We start from the raw sequence: 14,206 nt of genomic DNA, 5'->3' as shown, positions 1-14,206 counted from the left end.
AGTATAGGGTTAGATCCACTCCCCCTAGAGAACAGTAGGGTAGGGTTAGAGCCACTTCCCCTAGAAAACAGTAGTGTAGAGTTAGGTCCACTCCCCCTAAAAACACTACTCTAGAGTTAGCCCAAGCCCCCAGTGTGCTCTGATGCTGCAGTTCATACTGTTCATACCAAGCTGAATACGTTGGTAGCACTTGAAAATAGGATGAACATAATGCACCATAATTACATTACAGTAGGCGATTAGGATTTTGTTTTTTTTTATGTGAACTTAAAGGCTTCTTTGTGGGAATTGGACAATTCAAAAGTGTCAACATATTCAACAGCATTATGTTCTTGATGACTGGATATGACCCAGACTGCCCACTGCAGCAGAGTGCTGGATATGACCCAGTGATGCCAATCCACTCATGTTTCCTGAACTGACCCAGTGATGCTGATACATATGTTTCCTTGATACATGTTTACACATTAATTCACTCTGCGATCATGCTCTGTGTGTCTTTTTTGCCATATAGCAAGGAGCTCAGATGATCTTCAGTGCTGCCAAGGACCTGGGTCAGCTCTCCAAGCTGAAGGTAAGACTGTTGATACATTGGTTGTGGTGGAGGGAACCTCTGACCTGCATCATCCAGGGTTACAGTTCACACCATAGAACCGGACTGCACAGAAGATGTGCAGGAGCAGACTGGGAATAACTGCTGGTTCTGGTTCGTGTTTTAAAAATGCTCAGTACCCGAAACGTACCGCAGAGAGAAACATTGTAAACGAGATGAGTGATGGTATTTACGGAGGTTGGACAGGTGAGAGGTGTTTTCACCCAGGAGGATTTTTCCACTGTAGTAGAAGCAGCTGCTTTAAAATGCCACATGTTCTATTTTCCTGTCAAGGAGCTTTTGGTAATGAACAGTGAGGGGGTGCTGTCACTACCCCACACTGAACAACCCCACCAAGGTCCAGAGTTCTTTCAGCTACACTGTGTGTGTGTGTGTGTGTGTGTGTGTGTGTGTGTGTGTGTGTGTGCTCTGTTGCATAACCTCTACTAATATTGCCAAGATATCAAGATCTTGGTTCTTATCTTGGTTCCAAGATAATAACCAAGAGAACCAAAACTCAGTGGGGGAACCTATCCTCCTCTGGCATACGCCGGTCACCATGACAACCATAAAAGAGACACATAAACAAAGAAGTGATGGGAATGATAAATAATTCTCATCTTTGTGTCTATTTATATACATCTTCTCTATGTTATTCTTATTCTTAATAGTCCTAGACTTTTGGTCAGTAATAGTAGACCAGGACTGTAGAGATACAGCCGGAAAAGGCTCGTCTCTCCTTGTCTCAGTATTTCTCGGGTAGGACGGCAGCCATTTGGAAAAAGAAAAGAGGGACAATTAGCTCTGTATGGGATTATATGTGGGACAGAGGAAATTTAAACATTTCTGGAGTGTGGCAACAACTCCAGGATTACATTATTACAGCCTAGATAAAAGGTCAGAACCAGAAGGTAACACAGACTTCGAAGCATCCTGAGACGTTGGCATCCACCCACTACATCATCAACAAACTTGAGTGATCAAGTGCAGTGACAGGATGACAGCATCAGCACCCCTTGGAGGTAATCAGGAGCAAGCCTATGCAGTGCTTGGTCTTGGGCTTTAACTGGGAGCCAATACAGGGCTGATAAGACTGAGCTGATATGATTACATTTTCTAGTTTTAGTTAGAACTCTGGCTGTGTCATTTTGAACTAATTGAAGTGTATTTAGATTCCTATTTGAGCATCCTGACAGTAATGAGTTACAGTACTCCAATCTGGAGCTAACAAAGGCATGTACTAATGTTTCTGCATCATGCTGGGATAATGCATTTCTTAGCTTGGCAATGTTACAGAGATGTAGAAAAGCTATCATAGTATTACCTATGTATTTATCAAATGATAGGTCAGAATCGAGTATGACGCTAAGATTTCTGGCTACTGAGCCAGGAGTAATGGGGTAGTCTGCAATATTTAGCATTAGATTTTCTCTCTTGCAGCCTTTGGGCCCAGAAGGAGAACTTCCGTTTTTTTTACCATTAAGGTGGAGGAAGTTAGCCACATCCAGCATGTAACATCTCTTACGCAGGCCTCAAATTTTCCTAATCTGGATTTGACGTTAGGTTTGGCTGATGTGTAAAGTTGGGTGTCATCTGCATAGCAGTTAGTTGACACCATGTTTGTTTATAACTATTCCCAATTGTAGCATGTAAATTCTAAATAATAGTGGTCCTAAGATGGAGCCTTGTGGGACTCCGTATTTCACTTTTGTGCATTTGGAGGGAATATTATTGAGCTCTACAAACCGATAATGATTGGTTAAGTAAGAATTTAACCATGAAAGGCTGTACCTATGATTCTAACCTTTCTAGTAGGATCTTGTGATCTATTGTGTTGAATGCTGCACTAAGATGAAGAAGCACTAATACAGATACATAACCTTGATCAACAGCAAAAAGGAGATTATTTGTTAATTAAACTAGGTGGGGCCTAAATCCAGACTGGAACTTTTCAAATATTTGATTCTGTCACGTCCAGCTCCGCCCTCCTCCCTTGTCCCACCTAGCTTCCCCGTCTCCTTGGGTTCCCTCCTTTCTGCCACGCCCCATCCTCAGTGTTTCCAACTGTGTCTCATTTTACTTCCATGGGTTTTGTGTACTTGGTCTCCCCTGCCCTGTCTACCCTCATTGGTCATTGTGTGTTGTGAGTATTCATTTTTCTTGCTCTGCCTCGCCTAGCCCTGCCTTGTTTTTCTATTTTTATTTCTGTTAGCATTCTAGTTTGTGCTCTGCATCTGTTTCTAGCTTCCTTGTTCTGTCTCCCTGTGTTTGGTAGTTATTTCCCTTCGTTTCCATTTTCCCCAGTAGTTCTCTCTTCCCTTCTCTTTTAACTCCATAGTATTCTCATTCTCTTTGTTTCATCTGCTGGTTGATGCGTCCTTGATTAGTTAAGTCTTTCGGTTTTGTCATTCATGTCATATTCACTGTCTGCAGCTCGATGCATTCTGTTTAGTTTTGTAGTAGTCTCTGCATTTATAACCCTGAGCGTTTGTACCCCTTATGTTCGTATAGTCCTCTGTGAGTTCTAAGTTCTGTTGTATGAATATCTGTGTTGTCTTCGTAGTTAGTTCATGATTAGTTCTGTCTCTTAGTGGTTCTGTTTGTCCTCTTGCATGTTTTCTAGGGGTGTATTCAACTAAGGATTTTCATAGTCGAATCTGATTTGTCAGCTTTTGCCTTTAGTCGACTAACAGTCGAATCAGGTTTTAAAAAAAATTTTTAATTTAGAGCACCTTAAACAGGATCCCGTTCTCATTCAGGACTTTTTTCCTCTTCAAAGTAAAAACCTAAAACACTCAGATAAATGAATAAACATGGTAGGTTGGCTTTATTCAGCTTTTATTTATTTACTTATTTATTTTTTTATGAAACGTTAGAGAAAATTAGCCGTCAGTGCGCATTGCGCATATCTAACTGTCAGACAGGCACTGTGCAAAATGTCAAAAATATTTTAAATAAAATATGCCTGCCTAAAAATATTTTTAAAATTGCCACACAACAGCAAAAAAATACAAGGAAAGGTTCAAGTAATGGGGTTTAAAAGCAAACAACAAAAAATTTTTATAGGCCTACTTGCCGAGACGCACCGCGATGAGACGACTGAAACAACAAACTTTTTTTTTCACCTTACGCATTTTAAAGGTATGCCATGTTGGTTGTTGTCGTGCGAAATGAAAGACGTTGATGACATAACTTGCACTTTAATTTGTTTGATTCATCTTTGTTTTTCAAAATACTTTTGAAGTTTTTTAGTAGCCATTATAATCTCGGCAGATGCTGCGCGTATTCTGTAGCATGTTCAGCTCCGCTCGTTTGGATTGTGCAACAGCAGGGTGTGATTTATTAATGTGTAATAAGGAAGATGCCTATTGTTAATGCGCAAACATGACGTTCATAGTCGACTAGGGGGTATAGTCAGCGAATCAGCGACTATTGCAGGTCACCCCTAATGTTTTCCATTACGTGTATTCTCGTGTGGTTTGTGGTTTTCGTCAGTATAGTCCGTTTCTTGCTTCCTTTAATAAATAACTTAAAATCTTGCATTTGCGTCACACCTGTCCCCTTGAAACGTTACAGATTCCTGTGCAGATATAAGCATTATTGTTGGGCCACAGCTTTTTCTATTTCTTGGATATAAATGATAGGTAGTATAGTTGGATCAAGATTTGGTTTCTGGATTAGGGGTTTAATGACCGCTAGTTTATAGGTTTTGGGCATGTGACCTATTGTTAGAAAAGGTTCAGTTACAACTGGTAAAACCTCTGAGTATTTTTGAGGGAATTGAGTCTAATGTACATGTAATGATGAAATTATTTTCTCGAATTCTGGTTGTGGGAGTGCATGAAAAGCTTCAAGCGTTTCTTCTAATGCAAAATTTTGTTCTATGTCAACCAAACCAGATGACAGACCAGGTGGATTACCTGGTTGGTGGTTACGAGTTTGGTCAGTGTACTACGAGGCAAGCTTTTTAAATCTGGCCTTTTCATTACCTTCATTGGACCATTAAGACTGGATTAAACTTTCGCGGGTGACCGTAGCGTGCAACTCCGCATGCATTTATACATGACGCATCACATTATCTGCAGTGTTGTTCGCTCTCTGTGGTCAAAGATGAATGCTTACAAGAAGTGCTGCACATTGCGTTAACTGATGCAAGTTATGAACTACCGTCCAGAAAGACAATGTCGAAGAAAATCCAGCAGCTGTATGATGAGGAAAGGGAAGTAAAACAGGTTATTGTGAAGTGCGCCACAAATGTGGCTCAGACTGGGGATCACTGGACCTCTGTTAGCAACAAGAATGATCTTGGTGTGACAGCTCATGTTATAGATGATGAATGGAAGATCCAGTCATTTGCTTTGAGCAAGCAGAAGACCACTTCTAGGCACTATGGAGATGTCTGTGGCAGAGGCCTGGGAAATTAAAGAAAAATATACCATCTAAAATGTTATTAAAAAACATCTTCTGATTTACTTCAATTCTTCCAATATCCTGAGCAAAACTCCCAAAATTAAACAACATTTTTGGTCAGAATTTCCAGTGTTCTGAACTGTTTTCTGCACTCATCTATTGGTCTGTGTAGTAGACTGGTGGAAAAATAAACAATATGTTGAAGTTTATGATTATGTTCATTGATTCATTCATCATTCAAACTTAAATTAATATTTCTCATGTTAAATACTGAAATGCGATTAATTTCGATTAATTAATTGCAAAGCTTCCGAATAATTCGATAAATTTTTTTATTGCGACACACCCCTACTAACAAAATAATCTATGACTGCTTCAGTTTCGCCAAACAGAGTCAATCTCGTGTGCTCTGGAGCTTATATTAGCTTACCTTACCTTAGGTTAGCATGGCTTGTTTCATTACCGATATGGCTTGTTGTTGTCACGTATGACCGTGTCCCCCTCCGTTAGCTGTCACTCCAAACCCCTCGTGTCTGTGTTCCGTACCTGTTTACCCCGCCCCGCTCGTTTGTCTCTGTGATTACCTCGTTTGTTCCAACGCCCCTTGTTATTACCGTCACCTGCCCCTTGTTTAATGTCTGTGTATATAAGCCCCTGAGTCTCCCTTGTCCTTCGTCTGGTATTTTGATTTGTGATCGTGTCTGTTTCATCGCTGTTCTCTGTACCTGACCGTATTCGTGTTTCCCCTGTTACCCGTGCTCCCTGTCTTTGTAATGCCTGTCTTTGCTAGTTTCACGGACTGCCCTCCTGCTATCGACCCTGCCTGGCTTTCGGATGATGATTACGGTATTCCCCTGAATAAATCTCGCTCTTCTCAGCACTTGTGTCCGTCCTCTCGCTCCGTGGCGCCACGTTACATAATACCGGACCATTCAAGGACACAGCGAGAGAGCGAGACTCTGGTGAGTTCAAACACTGTGAATGGATGTCGGCTGGTTTAATCCGGTTCGACTCTCCGGTATTTCAGTGCGAACAAACCAGAGACAGGAATACCCCTGGCGCTGTGGGTACAAGGAAGTCTCGTCGCCGACCAAAGAAAGTGCAGTCTCTTTCTACTGGCTTTCGCGGCGAGACTCCATCTGAGCGCTGTGTGTCTGCCCGGTTTTGCGAACACGACGGGGAAGAAACCCCTGTAGTGCAAGCAGCGGGCAGACGGTCTGAGCGCACAGACAAGTTTTCGCTTAACCCTCGGTTGACTCTCTCTGACCACCGCGAGCTCCCGGCGCCTCAAGGGAGGCGGAGCCGCAGCAGAGAGAGCAACCGAGGAGCTTGTGTGTCTGTGTGTTCTGCCAGGCTCACCCAGGACCCAGAGGATGAGGACTTCCCTCCGCCGACCCCAGAAACCACGCCCCATAGGCTCCCCAAGAATTTTTTGGGGGGTCGTACAAGCCACTCAGCTAAGGAGTGGCAGGCTGAAACCCGGGAGGACGTCAGAGCGGCGGACACGCCCCCCGAGGACGTCAGAGCGGCGGACACGCCCCCCGAGGACGTCGGAGCGGCGGACACGCCCCCCGAGGACGTCGGAGCGGCGGACACGCCCCCCGAGGACGTCGGAGCGGCGGACACGCCCCCCGAGGACGTCGGAGCGGCGGACACGCCCCCCGAGGACGTCGGAGCGGCGGACACGCCCCCCGAGGACGTCGGAGCGGCGGACACGCCCCCCGAGGACGTCGGAGCGGCGGACACGCCCCCCGAGGACGTCGGAGCGGCGGACACGCCCCCCGAACGCATCTCCTCACCTCAGCGGCCTATCCCCGTGACCCGGAGGAGGTCTACCACGGTTCCTGTACCCGCGACCCAGGAGGGGTCCTCCGTGCCGGCTGCTGTCCCCGCGATCCTGGAGAGGTCGCCCGCGCCGGCTGCTGTCCCCGCGACCCTGGAGGGGTCGTCCACGCCGGTTCCTGTCCCCGCTGCCCGACGGCAGTCCACGCCGGTTCCTGTCCCCGCTGCCCGTCGGCAGTCCACGCCGGTTCCTGTCCCCGCGACCCAGGAGGGGTTGTCCACGCCGGTTCCTGTCCCCGCGACCCAGGAGGGGTTGTCCACGCCGGTTCCTGTCCCCGCGACCCAGGAGGGGTCGTCCATGCCGGTTCCTGTCGCCGCTGCCCGTCGGCCGGCCACGCCGGTTCCTGTCTCCGCAACCCAGGAGAGGTCGCCCACGCCGGCTCCTGTTCCCGCTGCCCGCCGGCAGACTCCGCCTGTTGCCCTTGAGACTGTGCTGCCTTCTTTTGGGCATGGACTTTGTGTGCCCCCTGCTCCGCCCTGTGCCTCCTATGTTCCGTTGCCCATGTTCCCCTTGCTCCCTGGTCCCATCCCTGGTTTTGTTTTGGTCCCTGTCCCCGTGGTTGTGTCTGTCAAGGTCTGTGTTCCTGTTCCTGTGTCGGTTTCCTGTGGTGTCCTCTCTGTCCCTGTCCCCATGTCTGTTCCCCAAGTTGTAACCCACCTTGTGCCTGTGCCTGTCTCCGTAGTCCATGGTGTCTTTGCCTCTGTGTTTGCCTCCACCCTGTTCCCTGGCCCCAGTCCCGTGTCTACTCCCGGTCCTGCTCCCATGTCTCCCCCTGGCCCTGCCTGTACTGCCGTGCCCCGACCCGGCCCTTGGCCAGTCTCTGCTCCCCTGTCTCCGGTCCCTGCCATGCCCCAGGTCCCTCATCCTGTTTTGTCCTGGTCTGTTCCTCCGGTCTGTCCTGTGTCCCGTGGTCCCCTGCCCTGTCTGCCCTTGCGTGCCCCGGAGTGGCACGCCTTGAGGGGGAGTACTGTCACGTATGACCGTGTCCCCCTCCGTTAGCTGTCACTCCGAACCCCTCGTGTCTGTGTTCCGTACCCGTTTACCCCGCTCGTTTGTCTCTGTGATTACCTCGTTTGTTCCCACGCCCCTTGTTATTACCGTCACCTGCCCCTTGTTTAATGTCTGTGTATATAAGCCCCTGAGTCTCCCTTGTCCTTCGTCCGGTATTTTGATTTGTGATCGTGTATGTTTCATCGCTGTTCTTTGTACCTGACCGTATTCCTGTGTCCCGTGCTCCCTGTCTTTGTAATGCCTGTCTTTGCTTGTTTCACGGACTGCCCTCCTGCTATCGACCCTGCCTGGCTTTCGGATGATGATTACGGTATTCCCCTGAATAAATCTTGCTCTTCTCAGCACTTGTGTCCGTCCTCTCGCTCCGTGGCGCGAGCCACGTTACAGTTGTGATGCGCACTGAAATTCCCAAAGATGAGCAATCACGAATCACGGCAAATGAAGTGTTAATCTTTTCAGCTTCGACTGAGCTATTGGCTAGAACAGCCATCAATCACTTTGAAGGCGTCAGCATGGTTGCTTTTGCAGAAACTGGATACCCCCCACCCCTTCCCTTTCCCTTTACACCTCACCAGGCAGAGGTGTGAAAAGCTGTCATTCAAAGCCACCACCCCCACCTCCAGACCAATAAAAGCCACAGGATTCAAAAGTAAACAGATGCAGCTTTGCGATTAGAGAACAGATTAGGTAAAACGACACTGCGATGTTGCTGATAGGTTGAGACAATTTTGCTTCTTGCTGCAATGGAGAGGATTACATGTTTTTATAAAGATGTCGTGAGCAAGCAAATTAAGATAAAAAATTACCAACATTACATACGCTGTTTGAAAGTGTGATACGGATGGACAATTTAAATGGCGAGTCAAGTTGCACGTGTAAACCACATGTTGTAAACACAGTGTGTCCAGAAGGGGATTTCTTGCAAACAGTTGCTTGTAGATGGCTGAAAATCGGTATGTAGAATGCTATACTAGTTAAAAAAAATACAATCAGTGTGTTGTGTTTGCACTTTAAGAATTTTTGGCAATATTAATTATTTTTTGTGGATAAACAGATTTGGGCGGCGGCAAGATTGCTAGGGGCGCTATTGCACAAAGAGGTTAAGATGTAGCTCGAATGAGACTAGATAGTGGTCTGAGATTGCTGCGGTTTGCGGAAGTATTTCTTATATACGTCGATACCCAGCATCAAAATTAAATCTAGGGAATGATTGTGAAAATGAGTAGGTCCTGTTACATTTTGTGTAATGCCAACAGAGTTCATATTGAAGTAAAGGCCCTTTTCAGGCACTTAGGACGGACTATTTTAATTTTCCTATAATTGAATTTTACACAGGGCACAGACACGGTCTCAGTTCTATTGGAACTAGGTGACGCTTCTTGGCAGCTCACAAACAGTCAGTTTAGCCTGTCTGTCTGCAGCCTGCAACTCTGGATTGTCAGCAGCTCCTAATACTACTCTGCCAACTAACTAGCAGGCTATGGGCTATGCTGCATGAAGGCAAGGCAGCGCCATCCCGGGTGGGGTGGACACCATCCCTGCCTAAGAGACCAGGCTTGCCCTCAAATGCTTTATAATTATCAATAAAGCCCACTTGATTTTTGAAACACCACTTGAACATCCAGCAGTTTAACACTATGAGCCTGCTGTATTGCTCATTGCTGCGCCGCATTGGGATGGGACCAGAGCAGATTACTGCATCGGACATCGTCTGGGCCAATTTAATCACCTCTTTAATATTAGCCTTAGTCACTTTGGACTGCCAAATCACCTATCCAACTACACCACCGAAACATCACCCATACACCCTGCTGTGAGGGCTCTAACACCAGAGTCACGAAGGCAGTACCTCTCCCTGCCGCATTCACAGCTACAACTGACTCTTGCTCTCTATCCCTTAATAATAAGCAGACATAGCGCTCTAAACTTTCCAGTTTCTCCACGAGAGAAGGAACTAACTAGTACCTCTCACAAATGCTATCACTATTACTGTCAGTGGCAAAGAGAGAGAATCTAAACATGCCACACTCCGAACAGGCAAACAAACCAACACCAGCAATGGATGGATCAAAAACTGCATTTTGCTGTCAAAGTTTGAGTGACAGGCACTTTGCAGTAAACTGGGCAGGTGCTATTGTAAACATAAACTTAGCTTCTCCATGGTGCTGCAGTCCAGAAGTACTGAATTGAACAGTACTGAAGTTAGGGATGGGTGATAAAACGATAATGATAATTATATTGTAGGTACCATGCCTCCACAGACAAAGGAAGGGGGGTGCTCCCCCTAGGTGCATGGCCCACGTCAGGACGGATGCGGAACTACGTCATCAGACGAATCCCCTTTAAAAGGGGGGATCCCCCTTTGTTCGTTCTCTCTACCTGGCTGCATCAAAGTAGCTACCTAGAGACGAAGAGCGCGCACACCTTCGGGAACAAAGCGGTATTGGTTCTGCACTCGAACCCTGTGCAGCACGCGACGCAAGAAGTAACTAGTTCGCTACTTTTATTTCTTTTGCGGAGTTCGCTAAAACCAATCGCTTCAGCTAGCCGACGATTAAGAACTGTTTGAACATTCGCGCGACGGCCGGACCTCCGCGAGTTCATCTTAACGTCGACAGCGACCACTTCCCCGGGACACCACGCAACGGACCATCGAGGGACCGCCGATTGAACGGCCACCACAGCTTCCCCTGGACGGAGCAACGCGATCCAGCGGAACCTTCTTCACGAAAGCGCACGAAGGAGTCCTCCTCAAGAGGCTACCTGGCCTACTGCGCGGGCCGCGGACTGAACAACTCAAAGTAAGACTGTGCATCTGGGCAGACTTAGAACAATATCTTGTTTTACTGCTTTCTGTGTGCTTAGATCGATGCTTTGTGAACGCTTGTTTGCAGTGGTGTTTATAATCACGTTCATGTTAAACCGTACTCTGTTTAAGGCTTAAAGAGATATTCTGTTCAAAGCTTAAATAGGTATTCTGTTTAAACTTGTTCGATTATTCCCACTGATTCTTTTATTTCGTATAACTGTTAAACGTGTGTCCCACTATACGCTCGTTGGGGCTGTATAGTGACCGACGATACCGTGTCTTAGTTGGAGGAAATTTGCGTTGTTTGTGGCTGTAGTGAGAACTCGGTTTAAGTTTCGCGCCATCGAGTTTCCCTTTGTCTCAAAGATCTCCTCCCCCATACGCACGTACACACGCACGCGCATCCGCGCGCACTCGAAGACACGCACGCGCATCCGCGCGCACTCGAAGACACGCACGCGCATCCGCGCGCACTCGAATACACGCACGCGCCTCCGCGCGCACTCGAATACACATCCACACACACACACCCGCATACCTACACACACACACACACACACACACACACACACACACACACACACACACACACACACACTAGCCAACCCTCCTGTCCCCTTTGTTTGCTATGTTTTTATTACTATGCTTTGTGATCAATAAATGTTTTTATGTTTAAATACTGTCGTTTGAGTCGTTGCTTCTCTGTTACAACCTGAAGCCAGAACTATTATTTGAACTGTAACCTTCAGATTTATAGTTTGTTAATCAAACAATTTGGGCTACGGGAGTTGACCACAATTAGTGGCGACCTTAGTTAAATGAGTTTATATAAAATTTGGGTAAATTTAACACGGTCTGAACTCCCACCATTTCGTAGGTAATTTTATGAGACTGATTACTAAATAAATTTGGCCAGCACCTACATAATTGGTGCGCCGCGTGAGGGATAGTTGCTTGGCTTCAGTTGTAACCGCGACAACGACTGCGCAGTAACAACCGCATAGTTAAAGGTATATACACCCATCCCGCCACTAGGTGGCGCCAAAATCTAAAAACAAAGGTTTTGTTTCATATGCACTCATCCATACCGGATAACACTAGATGTAATTTCAACACATAAATACATCACATTTTCCCTAAGAATAACAACTAACCATACTTCTCTAATTTGATCAGTGCTAATTAATGAGCAACCACCTTTTACTGTCGAATCTTATTAATTAGGACTTTTGTTGATCACATCTGGGGTGTTGTTATTCAGTAACCATTGACTGGTAATGAATTAACTAAGTTATATTGATAAGCATTGATGTTTTGATATACTGATGTTGATTGAATTCAGAGTAGCCTTTTCACCTAACTGAAAGTTCGGTTGCTTGCTCCTGTTGAATAGAATTTAATGCTGGTACACATCACTGGAGGTAGCTAGCGCGTGTGCTAACTGTAGTCCACCCTTGCCGCAACTAGAATAGATCCCTTAGCCGCTCCAGTACATTGGGTTTGCAGAAGTTGCTGCTCCTCGCTTGTTGCCCTATTTGATAGTCAAGGCTTGGTGCTAGCTTCATATTCCCTTTTAATACACTGCTTGTGGTTTCTATTTGAGACATTCAAGGCTTGGTGCTAACGTCCTACACCGTTTGAGTACATTGCTGGTCCCCATCTGATAGATTCAAGGTTTGCTGCTAGCTTCAGATTCCTTTTGAGTACATGCTTGTTGTCGTTTGACCTAGTCAAGGCTTAGTGCTGGTCCTATACACATTGAGTACAGTGCATAGCCTGCTTGCCCCTAGGAGAACTGAGCCCTAGTCATAGGCCTGAGAATGAGCACAGCATCAGCATCCCGACGCAACTCTGGGGAGCAACCCCAGCAACCCCCTCACATCTCCCTTCCCAACCTGATCAGCCAACTCATCCGGCTGCCTGAAGAAGAGGAGAACAGCATCCAGCAATATTCCAGGGAGGACTGTGAGAGAAGGATAGGTGAAATGGTGGCTTTTATCCAGCAAGCTTCTGAGGTCAACATTCAGGAGGCCATTGGTCGAATATTCCTGCTCTTCCACAAGAAAACCAGGATGGAGCTAGATGCCCTGCAGGAGGAGGTGGATGACCTGACCAGTGCGCGACAGAGGCAGGAGGATGCCGGCTCGGGAGGTGAGAGCGACCTGGAGGTGAGGTCCATAGTGAAGGCAGTCAGCAGGATGTCCCTTCGCTCCCAGAACCCCAGAGATGGCCATGTCGTGCCTCCCCTGGAGCCAATACCATCTCACTGGGACTCAAGAGGTACCAGACAACCCAGCCTACGCCTCAGTCCGCCACGGCCAACAGTACCAAGAACTGCTCCACGCCACCACACTTCAAGTTATGACTCGGAGGAGGAACACCCTGAAGAGCTCCGCCCAATACGGGCTCCCCGAACCCCCTCCAGGGTTCTCACGTCCCGCCACGCGCCTGAGAGACCCCGAACTACGCATCAGCACTACTCCTCCATGTCCCCCTTTTTCTTCTCACCCCCACGACGAGAGTCAACTCGCTGCTCCTACCGCTCTGACGCTCAGCACCAGGAACAAGTTCGCTTTGCTGACCAACAGCGGAAGGGCCTCCTAGATGCGCGGAGAGCTGCACACTCCAGACCTCCCTACCAGGACTTCAGAGACTACGGTCCTGATGACTACTCCCCGGAAAGAGAAGAGCCCCTGCACCACGGCAGATATGACGGACGCATCCTCCAGTCTCCTCAGCGTGGCAGGTACGAGCCACATCACTATAGCTTTGCCCGAGAACCAAGACCTAGTGATGCCCCACGCCTGAAGCAGCTGGACGCCCTCGCCAAAGACATTGAGCGCTTTGATCCAGAGAAGCGTGACCACAACATTGAAGACTACCTCAGAGAGATAAGGCACTGTCTTCTCGACCTACCTCACTCCACCCACAGAGAGAGAGTCAAGTTAATCTGGAAGACGACTTCCAGATCAGTCCACGCATTCATAGAGGCCCAGCCAGCGGACACCCGTGACGACTTTGACCTGCTCTGTGAAGCCCTAGCAGAGGAATACTCCCCTTTTGCAGATGAAACCTCTGCGACCATTTCAGCCATCCAAATTAAGCATGGCCGCCACGAACATCCCCGCGACTTCTACACTCGCCTGAGACACGCCTACTTCCAAGGAAGAAATGGCCCAGGACTGGAAGAAGACAGAGCCTTCAAGTCACTCTTCCTGCACAACCTGCATCCATGCGTGCGCACCCACGTGACTCTCCTCACCCGGCAAGGTGACCCATCCATGCGTGACATTCGGAAGATGGCACAGATGGCCTGGGAGACAATCGTCCGACCTGGGGATAAGAGAGAAGAGAATCCCCAAGTACTCGCCGTGCAGAACTCCGCGAGCGAACCCATAGAATTGGAGGGCGCGGAAGTACCAAATGGTAACCGTGTCCACCATGGGGCTAGCCTGTCTCACCGCTCCCACTTGGAGAAAAAGCCAAGGGATTGGAGAGACGGACACAAACAGTCCAAGGGGGGTGATCTACACCAGTCAAG

At 47.6% G+C, this 14,206-nt stretch overlaps 1 protein-coding gene across 5 annotated transcripts in view; it reads left to right on the top strand.

Moving 5' to 3' along the window:
• Positions 1-14,206, top strand: part of unc13c (unc-13 homolog C (C. elegans)) — a 188,622-nt gene that overhangs the window by 138,908 nt on the left and 35,508 nt on the right. For all 5 annotated transcript variants that reach the window (XM_076995311.1, XM_076995309.1, XM_076995310.1 and 2 more), the window contains one exon: positions 515-574. In XM_076995311.1, coding sequence (XP_076851426.1) covers positions 515-574 — 60 coding nt within the window. The remainder of the gene's footprint in view (positions 1-514; positions 575-14,206) is intronic.

This window comes from Brachyhypopomus gauderio, chromosome 2 (assembly GCF_052324685.1).
Source record: "Brachyhypopomus gauderio isolate BG-103 chromosome 2, BGAUD_0.2, whole genome shotgun sequence".
NCBI lineage: Eukaryota > Metazoa > Chordata > Actinopteri > Gymnotiformes > Hypopomidae > Brachyhypopomus > Brachyhypopomus gauderio.
The sequence above is the reverse complement of the archived record's forward strand: the minus strand, read 5'-3'. Positions and strand labels throughout refer to the sequence as shown.